We start from the raw sequence: 26103 nt of genomic DNA, 5'->3' as shown, positions 1-26103 counted from the left end.
CACATAGATATGTATATCTATATCTAGTTTTCAGTTGTTATCAATAATGTTTCCATGGTAATCCTGTTAAGTAGCTTAGTTCTTGATTTCTTGGAAATTCTTATGTGTAAGTCCCTTACACTCAGAGTTTTTCTCATCTGTAGGTGATGCTGGGAGCAGAACTCCAAAAGACCAGAAGGTAAGTTGGGATGGGTAAGAGAAGGGTGAGAGATAAGAATATGAAAATGGGAGAAACTTTTGGCCTGACCATTCAGTCAGTTCAGCCATCAGCATATAATCATTCACCCTTCATAATCAGCCCTATGGGTTGCAGTTCTCTAATAGGTGTTAAAAGAATGCAAAAGTTTCTTATAGATGCATGCACTGAGTGCTATATGAATGTAGAATTTGGCAGTTAAATTAATCAAGGATAGCTTCCTAAGCTGATTTCTGAACCAGATTTGTAAGAAAGGGTAGGTTTTGCCTGATAAAGTAACTATAAGCTTCTAAACATAACTCATTCTATTTTGCTTTTTAAAAGACAAGTTCTTATTCTCGAGAACTGGTGCTACATATATACAATGGAATATTACTCAGCCATAAAAAGAAACAAAATTGAGTTATTTGTAGTGAGGTGGGTGGACCTAGAGTCTGTCATACAGAGTGAAGTAAGTCAGAAAGAGAAAAACAAATACTCTATGCCAACACATATATATGGAATCTAAAAAAAAAAAAAAAAAAATGGTTCTGATGAACCTAGGGGCAGGACAGGAGTAAAGACGCAGACGTAGAGAATGGACGTGAGGACACAGGGAGGGGGAAGGGTAAACTGGGATGAAGTGAGAGAGTAGCATTGACATACATACACTACCAAATGTGAAATAGATGGCTAGTGGGAAGCAGCTGCATCGCACAGGGAGATCAGCTTGGTGCTTTGTGACCACCTGGTGGGGGGGGGGGATAGGGAGGGTGGGAGGGAGACGCAAGAGGGAGGGTATATGGCGATATATGTATACATATAGCTGATTCACTTTGTTGTACAGCAGAAACTAACACAACATTGTAAAGCAATTATATTCCAATAAAGATGTTAAAAAAGAACCGGTGCTACTATTTTGAAACTTGTTTCCCTCATCCCCTTCCTTACAGCTCCGTGAAGCTATGGCTGCCTTAAGAAAGTCAGCTCAGGATGTCCAGAAGTTCATGGATGCTGTCAACAAGAAGAGCAGTTCCCAGGATCTACACAAAGGTTAGAGTCAGGAGGCACCTTGGTATAGGTGCGGACGTGAAATCCTACACAGAGATTTCATGGATAACTGGCTTTGTTTTAGCATTTCAGAATCCTTCTCCACCTCTGTTTGGTTCTTTTAACACCACAGATTTTCCTTGCTGTCTGCTTGTCTTTTCTCCCCCTGCTGAATAGCTTACGGGATCTTAGTTCCCCAAGCAGGTATTGAACCTAGGCCCACAGCAGTGAAAGTGCGGAGTCCTAACCACTGGACCACCGGGGAAGTCCCTTGGCTTAAGTCTTTTGTCTGCTGCTTTTCTACTGTGTGATGGCTTTGTCCAAATACCTTTTTAGCTCCATGCTCGTGATTTCTTCTTCCAGATGAACGTTAAAGAGAAGAGAGTAACTCAAACCCTTAAAAAGAGGTCTGAGGGAAGCTTTGTTTGTAGAGTGTGGCTGTTAAGAGATCCCTCCCAGGAAAATGTTTTATAAAATGCTACGTGGCATTTAATGAGTGGTAATTAATGTTATTAATAAGGAGTTGGAAATATTTGGTTAAAGTGAGATGGTCTTGAGTTACATGTGAATTTCAATTCAAGTTTTTCGTGTTAGCATAAACAGTTGATTCGGCTGTGTCTTACATTTCTGCCCTTGGCCAAGAGAGCAGTAAAAGTGGCTAAGGATCAAAAGATTACCCCACTTGCCCCAATAACCCAGTACTCTCTTTATTTTTCCATTCTTTCCGCAGTCTATGCCATATCTCTTTATGCTTTCTTCCTAGGAACCTTGAGTCAAATGTCTGGAGAATTGAGTAAAGATGGTGACCTGGTAGTTAGCATGCGCATTCTGGGCAAGAAGAGAACTAAGACGTGGCACAAAGGCACCCTTATTGCCATCCAGACGGTTGGTATGTTCAAGCTAGAGGAAGAACTAATGAAAGACAACCTGCAGGTCTCCAATGCTGATTGTTTCTTTTCCGCATAGCCTTGCCTTTTGTCTCTCACGTAGCAACCAGGATTCACACAGAAACTGATGGTTTTTAAAATTTTTTGTTTATCTTTCTCTTTTACTCAGGGCCAGGAAAGAAGTACAAGGTGAAATTTGACAACAAAGGAAAGAGTCTTCTGTCAGGGAACCATATTGCCTATGATTACCACCCTCCTGCTGACAAGCTGTATGTGGGCAGTCGAGTAGTGGCCAAATACAAAGATGGGAATCAGGTCTGGCTCTACGCTGGCATTGTAGCTGAGACACCAAACGTCAAAAACAAGCTCAGGTACCTGGACAGAGGATTGTAAAGAGAGTGGGAGCCGGGAGCACAGCACCTGCCCTGTTCAAGCCACAGTCCAGATCTCACAATTAGCTTTCGTGTTCTTAGTCCCCAGTGGCCGGAAACTCTTTCTTTGCCATGGAGTCATGTGGATGATTCTTTCTCGCTTCCCCCCCCCCCTTTTTTCTCCTTTTCTCAAGGAGAAAACTAGGTAGGGGAGAATAATTCAGATTGATTAATGGTTAGGGGGAATAGAGAATACATATAGAAGGAAGAAATGGAGACTAAATGTTTTTCAGCAGTGTAGGAATCCGACAGTGTAATGAGAATAAATAGCTTTTGGGAAAGTGGGGATATGTTGGTTAGATTAAGGGAGAATTCTAATATTCTTTTCCATTATGGTTTATCACAAGATATTAAATATAGTTCCCTGTGCCATACAGTAGGACCTTATTGTTTATCCATTCTATATGTAATAGTTTGCATCTGCTAACTTAAGGGAGAATTCTTAACTCTTGAGGTGGGAAGAGAGAATAGTAGGAAGAAAGTAGTGCCCCGAACATCTTCCCTGGAGTGTGTCCTGTTTGTGATCCAGAGGCATGGAAGCTATGATAAGATAATTTCTGTCGGTCATGTTAAATATCATAACCCCCAATCTTTCTACCATCACTCTTTCCTTACAGGTTTCTCATTTTCTTTGATGATGGCTACGCCTCCTATGTTACACAGTCTGAACTGTATCCCATTTGCCGGCCACGTGAGTGTCCCTCCTTTCTTCCTTAGTTCTATCCATTTCCTCCCTTACCTTGTATTTCTTCTTAAGACAACCAATTAAAAGGCCCTAATGTTTTTGGTGCTTTAGTCTCAAAGAGGATAAGTTTGATTAATGTCCTTTGAGAGTTACAGTTTTATTTGCTCATCTCTAGTGCTGGGTCTTTGCAGCCAAAGAGTCAGACACTAGAAGATCATGAGTGACCTTGAGTGGATGCTCATATTGTAGATGTCTTTTGATTTCATTTCTGAGTGATTTAGGTTTGAGAAGATATTACTTCTTTCCTAGTCTCATGCTTAATCTAACATTTGTATAAATCTGTAGTCTGCATAGTGCTTTCATAGCACTTTCTCATGGTGCTTTCTATAGAAGCTGTATTAGATGGGGGCTTCATAGTGTCCTCTATACTGTGACTCTGGCTTGGCAGAGACTCTTAACAGAAGCGACTGTTTTTAATTGCAGAAGAGTCAACTAACATGGCTGTGTTTCCACATAACATGGCAGTAAATACATTCAGGGTCCCTTAAAAGCCTGATAGAGCATGAGAAGGAAGGACAGGTTTTTTTAAATCAATTTCATGGTGCCACCTGATTCTTTTTGATTTACCTTTAGACTTACCAAGTTAGCAAGAATTTCCACTTGTCTTTTACTAAGAAGAAACATCCATTTTTATGAAATTAGTGCCTCACCTATGTTTTCATATTGCTTATTTAGTATTTACTTGATTTGAGTGTACATCTACACATTAGGTTCAATACTTTTAGGTGATCTTGGTTTTGCTTCCCTTGAGGTTATGATTTCTTCGTTTATTTTTTCTCTCCCTCCCAACCTGAAAAATACCAAACGTCTCCTTGCCAACCATTTTCCCCTATCAAGACATGCCCTACCTGCCCTCTCTCAGCCCTACTTCTTCCTTGGGACAGTGAAAAAGACTTGGGAGGACATAGAAGACATCTCCTGCCGAGACTTCATAGAGGAGTATATCACTGCTTACCCCAACCGCCCCATGGTTTTGCTCAAGAGTGGACAGCTTATCAAGACTGAGTGGGAAGGCACGTGGTGGAAGTCCCGAGTTGAGGAGGTGGACGGCAGCCTAGTCAGGATCCTCTTCCTGGTACTCTTCTTCCCTAGAGTTTTAGAGGCAGGGATATGGGTGAGATGGGGGAGCATAAGAGGCAATAATGATGATGATTTTGTAGAAATGCCATAGTTTTCCTCTTTCTTACCCTCTTACCTGTTCTTGCTGTTTTGGGTCAAATTTTACTTTATCTCTTTTTTGGTTCCTGTATGAGTGGTTATTAAAAATAATTTCCCTGAATTTAATTATGACACTAATCTGCATGACAGTGTTTTTGTTTTTCTCCAGGAGTATCCACAATGCATGTAGGTACAGAGAAGGCGGCTAGTTCTGTTTGCCAGGGTTAGGGCTTTGATAGCATAGTGGGACAAAAAAGAAGGATCAGTGAATTCAAGGTCTTGATGATCTTTCAAGGCCCAGTTTAACTCTTAGATCTTCTATACCTATCCTTTTCTTCTGTCTCATGCCTTTCTTAGAATTATATTTCTTCTCTGAACTATTTCAGCCCTTTGATCCTAAGGCCTTATGATCCTTGTTACACTTCTTATACTCAGTATAAACATCTATCTCTCTTATAATTTTTTACACAAGGAATGTATGTGTTTTTGTTTTGGGGGGTTTTTTTTGTTTGTTTTTGTTGTTGTTGTTGAATTCCTGATGCCTGTCATGGAGCCTGGCACATAAGTTTATTGAATAGATAGGGAATTCAGGGCTCATCAGGGAGATTTCGCCCAAGGGAGGCACATAGTATATCTTCTTCACAAGCGGCGGTGTAGATTCTAGCCTTTAACCCATTCCCCCCGCCACCTTTCCTTCCTCCCAATCCCCCAGGATGACAAAAGATGTGAATGGATCTATCGAGGCTCTACACGGCTGGAGCCCATGTTCAGCATGAAGACATCCTCAGCCTCTGCACTAGAGAAGAAGCAAGGTGGACAGCTCAGGACACGTCCAAATATGGGTATGTCCTGAAAGACACCCTGGGAGAAGGAAGAAATGGACAAACCAGCAAAGGGGTGTATGTACAATGGCTATATCCTTTGTTTGCCAGGATGACACTACTGACTCACTGAAAACAGGACATGTGCCCTGAATTGTTTCCAGTAGTGGTGATGGATTTGTGATGCTGCCTCCACATGCTATGGCTCTGATTTGTTCTAAAAAACACATAAAAATCTGAAACAACTGGCTTAGGTTAGGGGTATTGTTGGTAGTAATTACCTCTGTTATCCACGTGAAGATTATATGCTTTGTGTGTTATCTGTGGTCAATTTTTTTAAAGCCCAAACCGGTTTTGTTTTTGTTTTTATATATTCCTGGCATACTTTCTGGTTAATTTTTCCTGACAACATTAGTTGATCGAAGAATGCGTTTTTGAAAAATTTTACCGAAGTATAACATAATTACTAATGTAAATCGTCTGAGGCAGGAAGATAAAATCTTGTTATTTAAGTAAAAGTCAGCCTGTGCCAATATTCCCACTCATTGGTGTATATAGTGAGATCCGACAGTCTTAGCACTTAGTCAAAATGTTTCCATTGTTGCTTTTTTAGATTATACAAATTGAGGATTAGATGTGTGCATGAATATAAATGACATGGCTTTCATCTTCTCAATGGTCAATTTCCTTTTTCCTATAGGTGCTGTGAGGAGCAAAGGTCCCGTGGTCCAGTACACTCAGGATCTGACCAGTACTGGAACCCAGTTCAAGCCAGTGGAGCCCCCTCAGCCTACAGCTCCACCTGCCCCACCTGCCCCACCTGCCCCACCTGGTCCACCTCTGTCCCCCCAGGCAGGTGACAGTGAGTGAGTGCTATTCCTTCTTTTTTGCCGGTTTCTTTCATATTGTATTTTCTGTATCCCTTACTGTATGATCTCTAATCTCCTAGAAGCTTGGAAAGCCAGCTTGCCCAATCTCGGAAGCAGGTAGCCAAAAAAAGCACATCCTTCCGGCCAGGATCTGTGGGCTCTGGTCATTCCTCCCCTACATCCCCTGCACTCAGTGAAAATGCCCCTGGTGGGAAACCTGGGATCAGTCAGACACATAGGTGAGAAAATCTCAGGCTCTCTGTTGGGGGTGTTGGCAGTGTGGACTGAGTGGTCACTGTATAGGGAGGTTCCTTGGCCACAAGGGGTCTAGTTAAGATTATGATGGTGAGAAGTTTGAATTTGAAAAGGAAGCTTCAACCTTGGACGTTTCCAGGAAACAGAATGTAAAAATAATTGAATTAGAAACTAGGTGCCTAAAAATACAATCACCAGAAAGTCATTTGTTAAGATTGCTTATTGAATATGGTGTCATCATTGGTACAATAGAAAGGGAACTCTGTAGCCTCTTTCTTTGAATCGTGGGAGTCAGGGCATTTATAGGACACATAGCAGGAAAAACTAGCATTGGTAGAAGACTGGACTCTACTTCCATAAGACAGGCAAAAAAATTTTTAGGAAAATATATGCTGTTGAAATAGAGATATTTTCAGTCACTGAAGAGTAACCAGAGCGTGTCATTGTCCAGGTTTAGTAAGGCAAGGGGAAATTTGACTTTCTTGTATCATCTTTAGCTTTAAGAGGACAGCTATTTGAAAGGTTAGAGAAGTGGTTGAGCCAGCTGATGGGCTAAGTGTACACCAGAGAGGTGCTATTGCTTTCTTATCTGAATTCTTACATCTCATTTGCAGATCACCTTTAGGATCCACAACCTCTGCCCCAGCACCCACAGCTCCCCCAGCACCCCCAGCCTTCCATGGCATGCTGGAGCGGGCCCCGGCAGAGCCCTCCTACCGCGCCCCCATGGAGAAGCTTTTCTACTTACCTCATGTCTGCAGCTATACTTGTCTGTCTCGAGTCAGACCTATGAGAAATGAACAGTATCGGGGCAAGAACCCTCTCCTAGTCCCACTACTATATGACTTCCGGCGGATGACAGCCCGGCGCCGAGTTAACCGCAAGATGGGCTTCCATGTTATCTATAAGACACCCTGTGGCCTGTGCCTTCGGACAATGCAAGAGATTGAGCGCTACCTTTTTGAGACTGGCTGTGACTTCCTCTTCCTGGAGATGTTCTGTTTGGATCCATATGTTCTTGTGGACCGAAAGTTTCAGCCCTATAAGCCTTTTTACTATATTTTGGACATCACCTATGGGAAGGAAGATGTTCCTCTGTCCTGTGTCAATGAGATTGACACAACTCCCCCACCTCAGGTGGCCTACAGCAAGGAACGAATCCCGGGCAAGGGTGTTTTCATTAACACAGGCCCTGAATTTCTGGTTGGCTGTGACTGCAAAGATGGGTGCCGGGACAAGTGAGTTGGTTAAGGAATTGCTGGCCCTGCCTCCAACTTTGTTGTGATTGTCTTTCTTTCCACTTCTTTGCCTTATACTGCACTCCTCCTTTCCTCACCTCCCTTTACCTCCTTAGCTGGAGCTCCTGCCGTAAGGCCTCCATGAAAACTATGAGACTGAGAGGCTGGGGCCCCACAGCTTAACCCTGGGTGCATGTGTCTTATGTTCGTTTCTCTGATTCTCCTTTTCTTTTGCTTCCCTCCATTATGCTTTCGGTTGCCACTTGTTTTGTTCTCTGTCTCTTTATCTTATTCTCACTCTGTCATATTCTTACTGTCTTTTCCTTTCTCATTTACATGTATGCAAGAAGAAAAAGAAATTTCACTACTTTATCACCATCCTTTTATCAGTAGTAACTTCTTGGCTCTAAAGAAAGTCTCACAGCTGCAGCTGTTGTACCCTTCTATTTTATACAGGTCCAAGTGTGCCTGCCATCAGCTAACTATCCAGGCTACAGCCTGCACCCCAGGCGGCCAAATCAACCCTAACTCTGGCTACCAGTACAAGAGACTAGAAGAGTGTCTGCCCACAGGGTAAGTAGTCAGGGGAAAGTGAAGCACCTCAGAGACTGAATTCTTGTTTTTCTGTGCTTGTAACAACCGTCAGAATTCTAAAAATTGGAGCCAAAAATAGGATAACTGAAACAGACATTTTATCAATTAAGCCTTAGTTACTGAATTCCCAGCACATGTTTCTTCCTTGAGCTTTCCTCGAAATGAATACATATAATGATTGAATAGTATCTAGCAATTTTCTGTTGCAGTAAAAGATCACCTTGATTTCAGAGCTGTACGATTATTCTAACAGATTGTGGTTTACTCTGGCAAGCGAGATGTGTTCAGAGAGGAGACCTGATTATATAGGACTTTGTAAATCAGAATAAAAATTAGAGTCAAATTCATGATGTGATGGGAAGCTGTTAGAGAATTTTAAGCAGGCAAATGATGTGATCTGCCTTTTAAAGATTACTCTGACTTCTCTATGAAATATAAGTCTTTAGGGCAGCAAAAGTAGAATTTGGTAGACCAATTAGATACTTTCAGGAACATAGGTAAGAAGTGGTGGTTGCTGGGGCTTGTACTAGAATGAAGGTGGCAGTAGAGATGAAAGCGGATACACTTGGGGATGCACTTGGAGGTAGAGCTGCAGAACTTCATAGATTGCGGAATGGGAGGGAAAGAACAGAATCAAGGACAAGTCCTAAATTTTATACTTGAGCAACTAAGTGGATGCTGGTGCTTTTTACCGAGATGGAAGACTAGAGCTAGAGTGGCAGGTCTGAGTAAAATTCAGCTTCTGTTCTGGCCATGTTAAGTCTGAGATGCCCGTTAGGCAACCCAAGTGGAAATGTCAAGAAGGCATTGAGGACTTCCCTGGTGGCGCAGTGGTTAAGAATCCGGCTGCCAGTGCAGGGGACACAGGTTCGAGCCTTGCCCCGGGAAGATCCCACATGCCGCAGAGCAACTAAGCCCATGCACCACAACTACTGAGCCGGCGCTCTAGAGCCCGCGAGCCACAACTACTGAGACCATGTGCCACAACTACTGAAACCCACAAGCCTAGAGCCCGTGCTCAGCAACAAGAGAAGCCACCACAATGAGAAGCCCGCACACCACAACAAAGAGTAGCCCCCACTCGCTGCAACTAGAGAAAGCCTGCGCGCAGCAACGAAGACCCAACGCAGCCAAATAAATAAATAAATTTATTTATTTAATTTTTTGTTTTTTTTAAGAAAAGACATTGAGACTTCTGAAGAGAAGTGTAAGGATTGGGCATAAAGAATTAGGAGTCATCAGCTCAGGAGTGGTAGTTAAAGCCTGGACGAGTTCATCTAGAGAGAATATTGATAATAGAAAAGAGAAGGGGCCCAGAGTAAGCCCTGGGCTCTCCAACTAGAAATTGAGCAGAGGAGGTGGAACCAGCATGTGAGATTCAGAAGGACAGGTCAGGGAAAGAGGAGGACAGTGAAAAAAGTGGGATATAATGTGGTAAGCTGGGTCTGTATGAATATGTGAACTAATTAGCCTAGTGCTCAAGATACATAATTAACAGAGAGGACAAAAAAGGAAAGAATCATCAGTGAAATAATTCAGATGTTTTCCCATAATGGAAGGGACTGTGTTTCCAAAGTGAAAAGGCCAATCAGGTCCTAGCATAATGGATGAAAATAGATCCCCACTAAAACACATGATGATAAAATCTGATCGTTGTGTCCACAGAACACTGAGGACAAAAAGAAAATACTAAAACCTTCTAGAGAAGAGAAAGAGACCACAAAAGAAACAAGAATTCAAAAAAAAAAAAAGAAAAGAATTCAAAGTGACTTCGGCCTTCTCAAAATAACATTGGAAGCTAGATGGCAATTAAGGAATCTGTTCAGAATTCTAAGGAAAATTATTTCTAACCTAGAGTTATCAGTTGTTGGTTAAAGTAGGCAAAAGCCTTTTTTTTTTTTTTTTTTTTAATTTATTTGGTTTTGCCTGCGTTGGGTCTTCGTTGCTGCACACAGGCTTTCTCTAGTTGTGGCGAGCGGGGGCTACTCTTCATTGTGTTGCGCAGGCTTCTCTTGTTGCAGAGCGTGGGCTCTACACACGCGGGCTTCAATAGTTGCAGCACACAGGCTCAGTAGTTGTGGCATGTGGGCCCTAGAGTGCATAGGTTTCGGTAGTTGGGGTGCGCGGGCTCTAGGGCTCGTGGGCTTCAGTAGTTGTGGCGCGCAGGCTCAGTAGTTGTGGCTTGTGAGCTCTAGAGCGCAGGCTCAGTAGTTGTGGCACATGGGCTTAGTTGCTCCGTGGCATGTGGGATCTTCCCGGACCAGGGATCAAACCCTTGTCTCCTGCATTGGCAGGCAGATTGTTAACCACTGTGCCACGAGGGGAGTCCCTAAAGACATTTTTTAGACATGAAATACCTCAAAATTTTCCATTATTTTCCCTCTCAGAAAATTACTGGAAATGTTTACTAAAATGGGGGAAAAAGACAAGAGAGAAGAAGGCATATACTGATCCAGGAAACAGAGGCTCCAGCTCAAAAGAGGAGTGAGGGGAATCCCACATGATAGTGAAGTCAAGGGGGCTTCCAGGCTGACAGCTGTGCACCAGATGTAGAGAACAGCCAGTGTCAGAGCAGGTCAGATTTGGCTGCAGGAGAGACTTTTGGGAAGGGGGGTTTGATAGAAAACCTGATGGGTTTGAGTATCTTCAGAGGAGATTGAGACTACTGGGGAAATCAGGACATAAATTTGAGCTGAGTGCATATTGAAAACTAAGCAAAGGAAAAGACACCTGTTAGCTTTAGCTGCATTGTATCATTTATGTTTTAATTATAAACAAAGAAAATTGAATCTTGTAACAACATTTAGATTTGATAATGCTGAGTAGTAGGTGCCTGTTCATTATATCTTTTTTACATGTTTGAAATGTTTCATAAGAATATTTTCAAATAACCACAAATATGTCACTCCCCTGCTTAAAACTCTTTAAAAGCTTTCCATTGCACTTTGGATATTATTCTAACTCTTAATCTTGGATCACAAGACAATGTACTATCTGGCCCCTTCCTATCTCTCTACTTCCAAAACTGTTCCAACCACACTGATATTCTTCAGTGCCTGGATCCAGTTCACCCAGTGTTTGCCAGCCTACCTCAAGAGGCTTTGTACGTACTGTGCCCTCTTCTTGGCATCCTTCCACTGTTGTTTGCATGATTATCTTCTTTAACCTTGAGCTCTCAGCTTTAATCTCACCTCCTCAGAGAGACCTTTCCTGGTCACTCTAAAACTAGGTCATTTTCACTCCCTTAATTCTCTCATTGAGAGTGTGTCCTTTAGTATCTGTGACAACTTTATTTTATTTGTTGACTTGTTTTTGTTCTCTTTTCTGCTAGAAGGTAATCTCCATGAGGGCAGGAACCTTGTCTCTCTTGCTCACCATTGTATCACCAGCAGCTAATTTACCCAGTGCATGGCACATAGTAACCATTCAAATTTTGTTGAATGAATGAATGAATGATACTCAGTATAGCTACTCTGAAAATCTCATGTGGTGGTAATTAGACCTGAGTTCAAATTCTGGCCTTGTTGCTTCCAAGCTGATCCTGTTTTATCAGCTGTAAACAGAGAATATGAGCGCTAATACCTACCCAACCCCGGTGGGGTTTTAAGGGACCTAACAAAGATGTTTCGCTTCTTTTTTTTTTTTAAGATTTATTTATTTTCATTAATTTTTGGGTGCGTCGGGTCTTAGTTGCAGCGCGTGGGCTCTTTATAGCAGCACATAGACTTCTCTCTAGTTGTGGCTTCCGGGGTTTTTTCTTTCTCTAGTTGTGGCACACAGGCTCCAGGGCGCGTGGGCTCTGTAGTTGGTGGCACACGAGCTCTAGTTGAGGTGCGCGAGCTCAGTAGTTGTGGCGCACAGGCTTAGTTGCCCCGCAGCATGTGGGATCTTAGTTCCCTAACCAGGGATCGAACCCGCGTTCCCTGCATTGTAAGGCGGATTCATAACCACTGGACCACCAGGGAAGTCCCTTAAATATCTTTATTTTATGTATCTATTTCTACAAATTGACTTATTTTAATGGCTCTGAATCCATATTCACCTCATAGTTTGCTTAGCTTTTCTCCAGTTGTTAGGCATTCTGTTATTCACTGTTACTATCTGTAGTGCTATAAATATCTGTATCAGTCACTTTTCCCCCTTCTGAGTTATTTCTTTGGGCTATATTCCCAGATGAATCAAAGGGCATAGACAGTTCAGTAAGTCTGCTCATTTAGATCATTACCTGATAAATGATGACACCTTAAAAATTATAAAAGTTCTGTGGATGTAATGGATGCTCTAGTGATGGTGTTATGATTGATTTTATTGTGACCTCCTCCCAGAGTTTATGAGTGTAACAAACGCTGCAAATGTGACCCAAACATGTGCACAAACCGGTTGGTACAGCATGGACTGCAGGTTCGACTGCAGCTCTTCAAGACCCAGAACAAGGGCTGGGGTATCCGCTGCTTGGATGACATTGCCAAAGGCTCCTTTGTCTGTATTTATGCAGGTTGGTGATGAAATGAAAGGGTTGCTTTCTGGGGTTAGGACATGGTGGGACATTGAATCATAGACAAGTTGAACTTAAGAATGCTTAACATGTGAACTGGGGGAAAGGGGAAGCCAGGATTTTCTTCTATAAAGAACATGAGTGATGTGCCTGTCTGGGTGGATCAAGAAGGGACAGAAGTGCTTCAGGAGGACGGGAACGAAAAGGGATGAAATTGTGGACATGATGTTTCATCAGAGAGACATGATAGTAGAGTCCAGTGTGTCATTTTTTCCCACATCACTCCACTCCACCCAGAGATTTAGCATAACTGAAGAACTCTCTTTTGGAAAACAAAGTAAAGAGGAAGAATGGGATGGCAGAAAGGGCAAGATTTAAAACTATAGTAAGTTCCCCTTACTCTCATAGTTAAGACACTAAGAAAGAGGTATCATCAAAGAGAAATGAGACACCATAATGGAGGCGATTTGACTCCCTTTGCTGGTGGGCTGGATATTGATGGAATGAACTTTATTCTTTCTAAAAGCACCTCATAACCCTGGAAGTCCTTTCTCTTCATTCCCAGGCAAAATCCTGACAGATGACTTTGCCGACAAGGAGGGCCTGGAAATGGGTGATGAGTATTTTGCCAATCTGGACCATATCGAGAGCGTGGAGAACTTCAAGGAAGGATATGAGAGTGATGCCCCCTGTTCCTCTGACAGCAGTGGTGTAGACTTGAAGGACCAGGAAGATGGCAACAGCGGTACAGAGGACCCCGAAGAGTCCAATGACGATAGCTCAGATGATAACTTCTGTAAGGATGAGGACTTCAGCACCAGCTCGGTGTGGCGCAGCTATGCTACCCGGCGGCAGACCCGGGGCCAGAAGGAGAATGGATTGTCTGAGATGCCTTCCAAGGACTCTCGCCCCCCAGACCTTGGGCCCCCACGTGTTCCTGTCCCTCCATCGATCCCTGTAGGTGGCTGCAATCCACCTTCCTCTGAAGAGACACCCAAGAACAAAGTGGCCTCGTGGTTGAGCTGCAATAGTGTCAGTGAAGGTGGCTTTGCTGACTCTGATAGCCGTTCATCCTTCAAAACTAGTGAAGGTGGGGAAGGTCACGCTGGGGGAGGCAGAGGGGAGGCTGAGAAGGCTTCCACCTCAGGGCTGGGCTTCAAGGATGAGGGAGACATCAAGCAGCCCAAGAAGGAGGTAAGCAGTGGCAGGAAACTCTTGAGAATTGTAGCTTTTGTATAACTTTTTTATGGTAACAATGTAGTCTCACCATGAGTCTTTTTTTTTTTTTTTGGCCATGCCACGCGGCTTGCGGGATCTTAGTTCCCTGACCAGATATCAAACCTGTGCCCCCTGCAGTGGAAGCGTGGAGTTCTAACCACTGGACCACCAGGGAATTCCCTCATGAGTCTTCACATGCAGATTATTTACTTGATGGATATTTCTGTGGCAAATCTGATTAACCTACCCCTAATACATTCCTAGTGTTGGTTTAAAGAACCAAATTATTTTAAAATCAGCCTGCTGGGGGGAAAGTATCTGATTTATTCCAAAGTGAAGGGTTTATAAGTAATTTTTTTAGTTGCTATTTCAAGTTATCTACATCATTGCTTTCTTTTATTATAGTAGAATGATCTTACATGAATTGTATAGTAGAATGATCTTACAAGAATTGATCTTACGTGTATTTTTAATGATGTTGAAATTTAGCACATTACAGGTGGTGAACTGTCCCTTGTCCTCGTAAGATTCTGCCCATGGTGTTTTCCATGTACATTTTTTAATGCCCTATTGTTGGGAAGGGTTAAAGACCCCTCCCAGGGGGGCTTCCTGATGAGAATGATTGTTATTCTTAACTTGCAGAGTAATTTCTTCACACACACCCCACTTTAGATAGTGTACCTCTTACTGGCTAATGTCTTTGGAGGTCATTTGAGGTGAAGTCTGTAATCGTTGGGTTTGTTATCCAGGACCATGAAAACATTTAACCCTTCACTTACTCTCTTTTCCAGGACCCTGATGACCGAAACAAGATGTCAATGTAAGTGCCTCTCTCTTTGACCTTTTTCCAAGTCTACCTTCTCTAAAGCCTACAGAAGTAGCCTAAGAAACAGCCAGTAACCTGACCCCTCTCATGTCTTCCTCTCCCATCAGAGTTACTGAAAGCTCTCGAAATTATGGTTACAATCCTTCTCCCGTGAAGGCTGAAGGACTTCGACGCCCACCAAGTAAGACTAGCATGCATCAGAGCCGACGACTCATGGCCTCTGCTCAGTCAAACCCTGACGTAAGTGACCTTTCTCAAGCTGTACCTTACCCAGCCTTCTGTTTTATTCAGAGTCTGAACATTCTCACCTCATCGAGTCTGTCACCATAATTACTGTTACATATCTTATTTCTCTGCCTTGACTTCCTGCCTCATTTTCCTTCACCCAGCATCTAATCTTGTTATAGTCTGAGCCCCTTCCTGCGTAACCATAGGTAAAAGCAGGGATTCAAAAGGGCCCTCTCCATTTACCCTTATTCCTTCTTTTCACCCTTCCGCTTCCCCAGGACATCCTGACACTGTCCAGCAGCACAGAAAGTGAGGGGGAGAGTGGGACCAGCCGAAAGCCCACTGCTGGTCAGACTTCAGCCACAGCCGTTGACAGTGATGATATCCAGACCATCTCCTCTGGCTCTGAAGGCGATGACTTTGAGGACAAGAAGAACATGTCTGGTAGTCTGGAAGAATTTGGGGGGTAGTAGGAAAGAACCAGTTGGAGGGAAAATTCAGATCCTTAGAGTTGAAGCATCTCTGGGAGGACTCCCTGAGTCCCAGCTAAACTGTTAATATCAATGTTTGACACATCCCTTCCCTCTCTTCTTCCCAGTTCCCTACTCTTTTCCCTCAGCTCCTTTATCCAGCAGATCTAATCCTGCTTGAAAAAAATGCCACCTAGGCTCTTTACCTCAGAGTCCCAGCTTATTGGTATTCCTGAGCTGCCCTGGGTGGGATAAAAATGGAAGTAGAATGTCCAGTCATGGGGCAGGACAGGCCTAACCCCATTCTCCTTCCTGTCCAGGTCCAATGAAGCGCCAAGTGGCAGTAAAATCAACCCGGGGTTTTGCTCTTAAATCAACCCATGGGATTGCCATTAAATCAACCAACATGGCATCCGTGGAAAAGGGGGAGAGTGCACCTGTTCGTAAGAACACACGCCAGTTCTACGATGGGGAGGAGTCTTGCTACATCATCGATGCCAAGCTTGAAGGCAACCTGGGCCGCTACCTCAATGTGAGACCCCTTTCCCTCACCTGTATGTGCTGATTATCCCATGGTCCTCACATTTCTAGTTCTTCTAACACAACTATATAAACCCACCTTTTCTTGTTATAAATTCTTGATCTCAAAGGATCCTTCAAAACTTCTCTGTTGTGATGGGGAGGATCAAATGGCATTGTTTTCATCCAACTCTCACTCACCCCACAAAGCCAGATTCTGTTTCCTTAGTTCTTATTTGAATCTGTCCTTAACCCTACAGCACAGCTGCAGCCCCAACCTGTTTGTCCAGAATGTCTTCGTGGATACTCATGATCTTCGCTTCCCGTGGGTGGCCTTCTTTGCCAGCAAGTAAGAGGGAGTCAGGAAAGGGGATGGTTGGGTAGGGAAAGAAGCTCAAGGTTGGGGAGGGGCAAGGACTACAGAAATTTGAAGGGCCGCTCCTCCATCTGTGATCCAGCGCCACCTGCATGCTCAGTCACCCCAGGTGCCTGGGTTATCTGCTGTTTCACCACACTCCTTCCTTTTCTTCCTCTTCAGGAGAATCCGGGCTGGGACAGAACTCACTTGGGACTACAACTACGAGGTGGGCAGCGTGGAGGGCAAGGAGCTGCTTTGCTGCTGTGGGGCCATCGAATGCAGAGGGCGTCTTCTTTAGAGGACAGCCTTCTTCCTAACCTTCCGAACCCTTCCTGAACTGCCCTTTCCTCAGGAACTGGGTCTTCCTGACTGATGAATTCTGACCCCCAAGTCTCTAGTCTGGCTACTCCCCCAGCTCCTAGTAGATAGAAATGGGGGTTCTGGATCAGGAGATCCCTTCCACTGTGGTGCTAGCAGGCAGGGCCCCTCCCCCACCTCCTGAGGCACAGAGGTGGGAGACGTCACCACTCTAACCTGGGCCTGACATCCCTTCAGTCCTCCTGTTGCTCACCCCTCCCATCCTACATTTGTTCACGTGTTCATGCTTCTAACAGACTTTATTCCTAGAATGAGGGCTGTGTATTTTATTATCCCTGGTTTGTATTGTTTCTTGAAAGTCTTTTAACAAGATGTTAAAACTAAGATTGTGATTTGATTTCTCTCCCTCAGCTCCCAATTCTGGGTCTTTTGATGAAAGATCTGTTTTGCCCCCATCCTTCCCAGTGGGCAGCTGTCATTAATCTTGACCTTTCTCTACTTTTGCTTTTTCTTACTTGCCATCTGAAATTTTTAAATGTTACATAACTGTGAGGAAGGCATGAGGAAAACGACCTTAGTTTATTTAGTTGATCCCTCTTCTCAGTTCTTAAGAGTCTCAAACACTTGTTGCCATGTTTTACTTAATCTTTAATATATTTTAATTAAAAAAACCATTAACAGTACATTTTGGTCTGAAGTGGTCCCTCTGCTGAAATGCCAGGCGCTAGCTGTAATTCTGGCTTCAAAACCAAAACCCCAAATGTTTAATAAATAAAAATTAGAACTAGTTGCCATTCTATTCCAAACCAGCTAGCCTAGGGAAAGAGGCCAGAGAAAGGAGGCAGTAAGATCTTGGACCTGTGACTACAGGGACAGCTGGCAGAGAAGTAACAAGAGACTGTCTGAGCAGTCCCCATTGTGGCCCCCACTTTTTGGCAGAGGTAGGATAAGGGTCATGTGCACCCTCCTACACTCAGTTCATTTGTATCTTAGGAGGGAAAAAGTTAAAAGCTCAGCTTTGGTTTCTGGTCCAAGTTAGGGAGATTAGAAAGGTGAGCCTTGGTCCAACTTCGGCAGAATGAGGCCCACGGGTGGGACAGTAAGGCACGACCCTGGCTCTGGAGGTCCGAGAGTCAAAGGCAGACAGCTAGGGCCAGATTCTGAAGAATAAGGAATGTGAGTTGTGACACCCACCCCCGGAGCTGAGGAAAGGTCTCGAAAGCAATAGAAAGGACAACTTGGAAAGTAGAGAGGAAAATAAGACCATCCCCCCCTCTAACAAGGATATAACCAGCCTCCCCTTCCCTGGGGATAGGCTGGTTAGCATTTGGTTTAAAGGCAACTGGGTGAAAAAGCAGCAGGGGTGGGGGCACAGAGAACACCCTCCTCTCGCTTTCTCCTTTCTCCCCAGAGCTTCAGGCGACCCTGTGGGGAGAGTGGGGTAGTTCCTTGGCTTTATGCTTTAATCTGAGGGGCAGCAGGGACAACGGTTCAGTCATTCTTACGATGGTTGTTATTGAGGATGGGGTGGCCGTTAGCTAGGGGCCGGCTCTTTGCTCCTCCCCCAGCTGCAGCCTCCTCCCCCTCTGAGCTCTCTGTTTCTTCCCGGTCACTGCGTTCATCTTCTACCAGCTGTGGAAAGGGATGAGAAGGATTACAAACTCCTAAGGACTGCCTCTCTCCGTAGGCTTTCTCCAGCTACACCCAGGGCCCCACAGTAGTTTTTAGAGGGTTGCTGATACGGGAAGGGAATTTGGGCAGTACTAGAGTTGAGGGGAGTAGGGCCTACACAATGGGGACAGAAGCTTCACCTTTCCAGTTATGAACTTGTGGGCCATGCGCAAAATGAGGTAGGCCCAGAAGATATGCAGCAGCTGTAGCACTCCCATCATGAAATTGAAGAAGTAATAGCCAAAGAAGGCAGGATAGAGCTCCAGTGGGTACACCAGGGTGCAGTGCAGGATCCTTGGGATGAAAAGGGAGAGACAAGAACTGTGAACACAGAAAAGAAGGGGTTAAGATGGAGGATTGAAAACGTGGGTGCGGAGCGGGGAGACTCCTGATTTCTTGAAAACAGGAGTATAGTGTGGCCTCCTACTCACCAGAAGGGCAGGATGACCAGTCGGGTGATGATGAAGACAATGGCGAAGACGATGAAGATGTTGTTGCAGGTGTTTTTCCATCCCGCATAGTTAAACATCTTGGCTGACTGTGTAGATATAGCCCCCATCCATCATGAGCTCCCGACTCTCCCGTATACGTTCATATGTATGCCCCAGTTACCACACTGGCTCTGTGCCCCCAGCTTCTTGATCCCAGGAACATCCACCCCCCCCCCAACCACTACCCCCCAACCCCCACCCCACCGAAAATGGATAGAGAGACAGAGAACCTGCACCAGGGTCTCTAGGCTTGAAGAAATGCCCAGAAATCCTGACCTCTAGCAGGTAGTCAGAAGAGTCATGCAGAGCCATGATAAGAGTCCCTGCTCGGATGTAACTGGCAAACCAGGAGAAGCTAATGAGGATGATGGTGGCCACGTGGTGGATGATCTGTTCCTTGAAATCCTGTAGAAAAGATGCAGCCTCCAGAGGACCTTTTCCTGGCCCCTAGCCTCCATTCTTCCTCCCCCTCACCTTTAATTCCACTTATCCCACAACTCCATCCAAAGCACCCAGAAGTCAAAGGGGAGGCTATTCATCCCAGGGCTTCATTTTGGCTCCTAGGCTTAATGGCACAGCCCCTTGACCCACCTTTCGCTTGACATCAGAAGCAATGCTGAAGAGCAGGGACCAGTAGAAAGACAGTTCAATCATGTAGTACCAATACTGGGAAGGGATGAGGCTCTGGGAGAGGGGAGAGAAAAGAGGAAGGTAAGGGACCCCAGAGCAACTGGACTCAAGGGTCTCACCTCTCCAAACCCAGCCCTCCCAGAATCTGAGGTTATGTTTAGCACCATGACTCCAGTCCTTTCTGTCACATGTTCCGAGATCATCTCTTCACAAGAATGTGTATGTCCTAATCCTGTCCTACACTGGTTCTCTTAATCACCCCGTGTAAGGAATCAGGACCCATCTCGTACCTGTACGGGATATCCCTCCCAAACTTTCCTCATGTCATAGAACCAGGGTTTCTGCAGAGAGATGGTGAGAGGTTAAAGGAGGAAGGACCCAAATTCTGTGGCCTCATCCCACCTTGCCAGAGAATCTACTCCCACCTCCCAGGAATCCCCACTCACGTCTACAATGACAGCCATGCCGGCAATGAAAGCAATCAGGTAAAACGTGAATCTCCAGCTGGAAGAGGAAGCAGAAATAGCTAGGATAGAGGGGTGGGAGAATGGGACAGCCCTCCAACCAACCCCCAAGTACCTCCCTCCAGATACCCCCTCACGGATATTAATAACCAAATTTCCCTCCTCAGCCGGGTATAATCTCCCTGCATACAGCTATGACTCACCCCTCCCAGCAAAATACATCAGACCTTCCTCTGCCGCCCAGTTTCTCTTGCTCCAACCTCCCCTACCTTGCTTCTCGGAACTTCTTGAGGAGACTGGGCCGGTCCTGGTTGCGGCGGCGGCGGAACCAGCGCTCTACCTGGCGGCCAGAGAGCCCGCTCTGCCGTGACAGAAGCTCTACCTCTGCCTGAGTGTAGTGAAGAAGCCCATTACACTCCGCTTCAGAACTCAGCAGCACCCCACCCTCTGCCAGTAATGACCCAAGTTGGCCCCACTGCCTTCCCATCTCTTCCGCCACCAGAGCTGGCATCCCAACCCTATCTCCTCCTCACTCCCCACCAGAACTCTTAACTCCCAGAACAGGGTCTGCAGCTCATACCTGTTTGGGCTGCTTGCCACTGGTCAGGTAGAAATGCTCCAAAGTGGGGTTGAGAGGTGCCCGCAGCCGAGTTTTCTCTTTTACATTCAGGAGGGCAGCCAGTGGTGTAGCCACGTAACTGGGGAAGGGATATGAGTGAGGACCGTCGGGCTCTCTTGAAGCACCTCAGTCTCCTGGTAGCCCCTAAGCTAGGGGGCTGGCGGGGCGGGACTGCAAGCTCAGACAACTTTATCCTGGGCCTCAGTTTCCCGGCAACCCCCTCTCTGGCTGCCTTGGGCTGCCCATAGCTGACAAAGCTGCCTGTGTTCACTAGCGACCAGGCGGGTGGAGGGTGAGAACAAATAACCATTGAAGGAAAGGGCCTGGGGGTGCTGAGCCCTCAGAAAGACAATGCTGCCTTCAGTGGGGGGCACACAGTAGGCAGGGACCTGGGTGGTGAGAACACCAGGGTCTAGGACCAATTAAACAGCAAGAGACAAACTTCAAGTACAAGAAACTGTGTGGCTGGCAGCCAGGGAAGGCATAGGGGTATGTTGGTATGCTCACAGCTCAAAGAAGTATCGAATGATGAGGAAGAGCAAGGCCAGGGGTAGAGTGATATAGAGGTCTGAGGCTTTGGCGTAGACACGTCCATCTCGGTCTTCTAGATCAGCCCAGGTTAAGTTCACAGGGAGCCACAGCCGTTCCCACCAGAAGTAGTCATATAAGGTCTGGAGCATCCTGAGTGAGGAAGGGGAAGGTAGAGGGCATCAAAGCAGGCAGCAGTGCAAGAAGAGACAGATGAAAATTTTCACAGTGTTAACAGAAAGAGCAGGGGCAAAGACTCAAGCCCTGGGTTTTAGTCCTGGCCGTGTGGACAAATCAGTTTCCCCATCCGAAATATGGTGGCTTTCCAGTTCTAACATTTACTATGCACATCAACCAAAGGTGATGCTAACACCCCGTAGAAGTCCTGATTCCCTAGACTTAAGAATCTTGGGGTCTCTCCATCATTTTGCTATCCTCACGTGGAGGACAGGCAGGATCTGGCCCTAGAAGCTGTAGCCAACAATCTTAACTAAAGTCAGAGGCATCCTCCCTTCCCCGCACTCTCCAGCCTCCCCCTAGTGCCCCCAAGCAACCCATAACTGGAAGCTTCCTTGCCAGGGAAGCCCAAGAAAGGATTGCAGGGTTGGGACAAACCCTTCCTCCTCCTTCCCTATAACCCACTGAGGCAGCAGGTCCTAGGGAAAATTAAGAGGCCTGAGTAAAGCAAAATTATGCTCCCAAAGAATGCTGAGCTCCAGGACAATCAATGGACATCAAAATATTGCACACAAGATTAATACCCCATGCCAAGTCATCCAGTTCCCAAACATAAGGCAGAAGAACCCTATCTGAAGCCTATCCTCAGAAACAAAATGAAGACAAGGCTTCAGGGAGTCAGGGATTGGGGGACAGAGAGTCGAGACAGCAGACTAAGACAGCTGGTAGAATTAGGAGCTATTTCTTATTAAGGCTCATCTAGAAAATAAAATACTAGTCTGCGTGGGGAACACCCATCACAAATACCCTCAGCTAGGAAAGAGCTGCTGCTTTCCCCCGCCTCCCCCCTTTCCTCCACTGAAAGAGAAAGGATCTACAGGGTGTTACTGACTACTTGAATACCCGAATGAAGAAGGGAATGATCTGGGGCCCAAGCGGGGACAGCAGCTGCTTGGAGCTGAGAGAAGCAGCTAGATGATCCTGAAGAGACAGTGATGCTGGGACCACACAACACCTGGCAGTCCTGGGACTCAGCAGTGAACCCAGTAGGATGACAAGGGCAAATCTGCCAGGCTCCCGACCCCTCGTCCTCCCAGGAGGGAGGCTCGGTGGGCGGTATCCAGGCTGGCCTTGAGACTAAAAGCTGACACAGAAGGAAGGTGGTCCCCTCCCAGCCAGGGAGGAAAAAGAGTTGGGAGATTGTTCTCTGCTATGAACTGGAGACCAATTGGTGCCGCTCTCCGGCTGAAGGCTGATCATATCACAGCTGAGCTGGGCTGCTCCTCCGACGGCTCCGCCCCCACCCACCACAGAAGCACTTGCGAAATCCCTCTCAGCCTGTCACGGGTCTGTATTCCAGCTCAAGGACTTTACCCTCTTGTCCCCACTCCTGGTCACTGCTCTCTCAGAGGTCAGCACTGATAGTAAAGGAGCTTCAGCTCCACCCGCCCCCAGCAACACACACACACACACACACACATTCCAGGCCTCAGCTCCTGAGGGTACTGCCCCTTCCCCCTCCACCTCAGCCAGAAGAAATACTTAATTAGTTAAAGAGATGGAAGCCTTTTGAACTGAACAAAATTAAAACACAATTATCCACAGTAGAACTCTCCCCACGCAACCAGGCGTGCACACACACACTTTTTTCCTGGAGAGAAGTTGTAGAAAATTTAGTCGAGAAGGGACAAGGCAGAATGCCTAGATGTGGTGGCACACCTCTGGCTCTTCTTTTCCAACTTTTTTGCTTAGCTTGATTGGAGGTGAGGAAATAGACCTGCCCCAGTCACCTCACTGCTATATCTCTTGGAGCCCAACTTCTCCTGCATTGAGGTTTAAAGCCAAGGGCACTGTCAGGCCTAGAAATTGGGTCCCATCCCTGACCCGGTTTCCGGTCAGTGGAAACCGGCAGGGAAGTTTCTCTCGTCACAGATATTTTGAGGATTAAAGATTCAGAGGGCTAGCTGGGGTCCTGGAGGGTATGAGTGGAGCCCCTCTTCCTGATTCCTGGGGTCCAGGAATGTCTTATGCCAGTCTGATCCCTACAAAGAAGGTGAGGAGCTGGGGAAGTAGGCAGAGGGTCAGAGAGAGGTCAAGGGCAAGCGCCTGGACAAGATCTCAACCCCAGGACAAGACAGCACCTGTCCCCTTCCTGCTCCAAGCAGGGAGAGTGGAAGATGGTGTGAGCAGGAGGGCATGATGTGTCAGGAGTTCAGAGAGGCAGATTCTGAACGAGGGCTCTCTCACACCTGGGTTTCAGGCTTTCTGTGACCATAGCCCTCCCTTGCCGCCCAGTACTTCCATTAGCAGAGGAGCAACTGCCCCAGCCCTGCCCGTCACCCGCCAGGGCCTAGCCCAGCAGGGAGAGGCACCAGATTCAGCAGGGTCAGGACTTCTGACTCCATGTGAGGGGGAAGGGAAGACAACAGGGGCTCCCAGCTGGCCTCATTTACACTTCCCCACAGAACCAATCAGTCTGCTCCCAGTGGCATCCCTGGCACACCCAGCCAAGTAAAGGGATCCCACAAACAAAAAGCTGGGTCAAGAAAAGGGGATGTTCCCTCAGGATAGGGAGACAACCCTGCTTTTCTGGGTCACGTTACTTAATCTCCTGGTGGAGAAAATCACACCTATAGATATTTTTCCACTTATAGAATTTACTCCCACACACACATGACAAGACAATAGGGTGTGTGTGTATGTGTCCCTGTCTCTCTCTCTCTCTCACAGACACACATCCTGCCCCAGAGACCCAGACACCACTTTCTGAGGCACAGGCTGGAGAGGGGCCAGCAGAGCGGGGATTTCGTGGGCACTGGATTACCAGCAACTTGAACAGGGCTCCGCTCAGCCCCCAACTTTTGCCCCAACTCTGACTGACCTGTCCCAGACCCTCACCGATGGACGAAAAGGGGCAGAAAGTCCCCATGGGGGCTTGTAGACCCAGCTGGCTAGGAGGGCAGAAGTTTGAGTCTGGGATGAAGGGATCTCACAGACAGACTCAATGGGATAACGGTCCCAGCAGCTCTCAGTTTGGAGGAATAATTGAGGAAAATATAACAGGATCAGTAAGTAAGGGAAGAGAGAGTGACAAAGAGAGGGTCCCACAGACTCCCAGCTTCCACTGAAGCCTGAGGGACTACAAAAAAGAAGTGGAAGAGACCTGAATAGTCCTCCTTGTTGAAAACTTTTTCAGGGAGCGACAGCAGGTCATAAACTAGAAGGCAGTGAGCAATGGATGAAGCCAAGAAGAGGTGTGTCATTGCTCCAGGCTGCAGTATAGGTCCCCAAATTTTCGTTTTTCTGGGCTGCCCCACCAGAGGCCCCAACACACCCAAATACTGCATGAGACTACAGCCCCCAGGGGCAGGTGGGAGGGGGTGTGTGCAGAAGGCACAGTAAAGGATCAGCCAGCCTGTGGCCAGTGACAGGGGAAAGTGGAAGCCCTCCTTCCCAGGGGGAAAGCTGGCCAGAGGCCCCAGTGAAGGGAGTGGATTGTGGGGTATCACGGCAGACAAGGAACTCTCTCTCTTCAGAACAGAGGGTGTGCAGGTCACTGTATGGTTAGGGCCAGACCCAGCGGGAGGAGGCTGCAGACAAGCCCTTACCCTTAGGAGTCCCATCACAAGCACTGTCAGCCACCCACATCGGGCCCAGTCACCTCGACTCTGGTACGGGACAGCAACCCTTCCAACACAGATGTGGGAGGGAGTGATCGCCTGCTAGAAGCCTTCCCTGATTCAATTCTCTGGAAAGAGGGGCTCAATCCATTGCTCAGGATCCTCAGAACCCCCTGCTTCCTGGACCTGGCTACTCAGGTGACAAACCAGATTTTGATGCCAAGAACCTGGCTTGGGAAGTGAACCCCTAAGCTGAGGCCAAAGACTATAATCACACACATGCAATTAACCTACTCACCAGAGAGCTTCCGGGCCAAAAATTAGCCAGGAGGTGAGGCCCAGAAAACCAGTTTCACCAGCAGCTCCCCCCGACCGCAGCCCCACACACCCCATAACGGTATAAGAGCCTTAGCCTTGGGGGGCCGGGATAGACACTCAGAGCCGCACCTTCCTGTTTCCCGTTAAGCACATGGACGCTCTGACCTCCCTCCCGGAGTGGGCACAGTGAACCGGTAAGAAAAAGCAAGACCCTCCACTCTCCTCCCACTCTATAGCCACGGGACCCTCCGGGCCAGGGGCCACGCCGCGGGCCCGCAGCCAGGCAGGGGGCTCTCATGCAAGTGGTCACCGGAGCTGCCTACTCCGCGACAAAGGGGCGCCTGGGGCTCGGCTGTCCGCGAGCAGCCCCGCGTCCCCACCTCCCGGCCCCTACCTGTTGCCCAGGAGGGCTCCTCCGGGCTCGGGGCGGCGCGCCCGGGGACGCCCAGGCGCACGGCCAGCCTGCCCTCGGACGGCGCTGGGGGCCCGGCCGCTCCCGCGAGGCGCTCCGGCCCGCCCTCCCCCAGGCCCGCCGCCATGAGCGCGCCCGGCAGAGGCCCCGAGCCAGCTGCGGCGCCCCGCGCCCGGGCCCCTCTCCCCTCCTCGGCCCGCTGCCTTCCCCGCCGGCCCTGTCCGTGGAGCCGCGTCCTCGCGGGCCCCCAGTTCTCCCAACTTTTTCCGCGCCGCGTCCCGCCCCACCCCTGCGCGCGGCGCCTCGGGCTCCCGGGAGGCCGTCCCGACTCACTCGGCGGCGGCAACAGCGGCGGCAGCGGCGTCGCGGAGCTGGCCGGGCCGGGAGCCGCTGCTCCGTCTCTCCTCTCGTCCGAGCTCCAGGCCCCCTCCGGACTGGCTCCGCTCACTCCTCTCCTCCCCCTTCCGCCCGCCCGCCCGCCTGCCAGCTCCCTCCCTCCTCCCCCTTCCGCCCGCCCG

General features: G+C 47.3%; 2 protein-coding genes across 6 annotated transcripts in view; one reads left to right on the top strand and one right to left on the bottom strand.

Moving 5' to 3' along the window:
* Nucleotides 1-17039, top strand: part of SETDB1 (SET domain bifurcated histone lysine methyltransferase 1) — a 29601-nt gene extending 12562 nt beyond the window's left edge. For 4 of the 5 annotated variants that reach the window (XM_061183526.1, XM_061183525.1, XM_061183527.1 and 1 more), the window contains 19 exons: nt 144-178; nt 1129-1228; nt 1989-2114; nt 2282-2483; nt 3161-3234; nt 4173-4363; nt 5159-5288; nt 5968-6133; nt 6217-6375; nt 7006-7629; nt 8086-8202; nt 12549-12718; nt 13284-13912; nt 14728-14756; nt 14870-15002; nt 15269-15434; nt 15781-15992; nt 16240-16328; nt 16518-17039. In XM_061183526.1, coding sequence (XP_061039509.1) covers nt 144-178; nt 1129-1228; nt 1989-2114; nt 2282-2483; nt 3161-3234; nt 4173-4363; nt 5159-5288; nt 5968-6133; nt 6217-6375; nt 7006-7629; nt 8086-8202; nt 12549-12718; nt 13284-13912; nt 14728-14756; nt 14870-15002; nt 15269-15434; nt 15781-15992; nt 16240-16328; nt 16518-16635 — 3470 coding nt within the window. In that variant the 3' untranslated portion in view covers nt 16636-17039. The remainder of the gene's footprint in view (nt 1-143; nt 179-1128; nt 1229-1988; nt 2115-2281; nt 2484-3160; nt 3235-4172; nt 4364-5158; nt 5289-5967; nt 6134-6216; nt 6376-7005; nt 7630-8085; nt 8203-12548; nt 12719-13283; nt 13913-14727; nt 14757-14869; nt 15003-15268; nt 15435-15780; nt 15993-16239; nt 16329-16517) is intronic. The other variant, XM_061183528.1, reaches the window with a different exon arrangement.
* A 240-nt stretch (nt 17040-17279) lies between these two features.
* On the bottom strand, nt 17280-26041 carry CERS2 (ceramide synthase 2). Its single transcript, XM_061183530.1, has 11 exons — nt 25919-26041; nt 21038-21211; nt 20492-20609; nt 20181-20299; nt 19894-19951; nt 19738-19788; nt 19409-19501; nt 19094-19222; nt 18758-18864; nt 18467-18620; nt 17280-18287 (listed from the first exon to the last, which is right to left on the bottom strand). The coding sequence occupies exons 2-11, from the start codon at nt 21208-21210 to the stop codon at nt 18147-18149; spliced, it is 1143 nt and encodes a 380-aa protein (XP_061039513.1). The 5' UTR covers nt 21211; nt 25919-26041; the 3' UTR covers nt 17280-18146.
* Nucleotides 26042-26103: the final 62 nt, after the last annotated feature.

Source organism: Eubalaena glacialis, chromosome 3 (genome assembly GCF_028564815.1).
Source record: "Eubalaena glacialis isolate mEubGla1 chromosome 3, mEubGla1.1.hap2.+ XY, whole genome shotgun sequence".
NCBI classification, from domain to species: Eukaryota; Metazoa; Chordata; class Mammalia; order Artiodactyla; family Balaenidae; genus Eubalaena; species Eubalaena glacialis.
The sequence above is the reverse complement of the archived record's forward strand: the minus strand, read 5'-3'. Positions and strand labels throughout refer to the sequence as shown.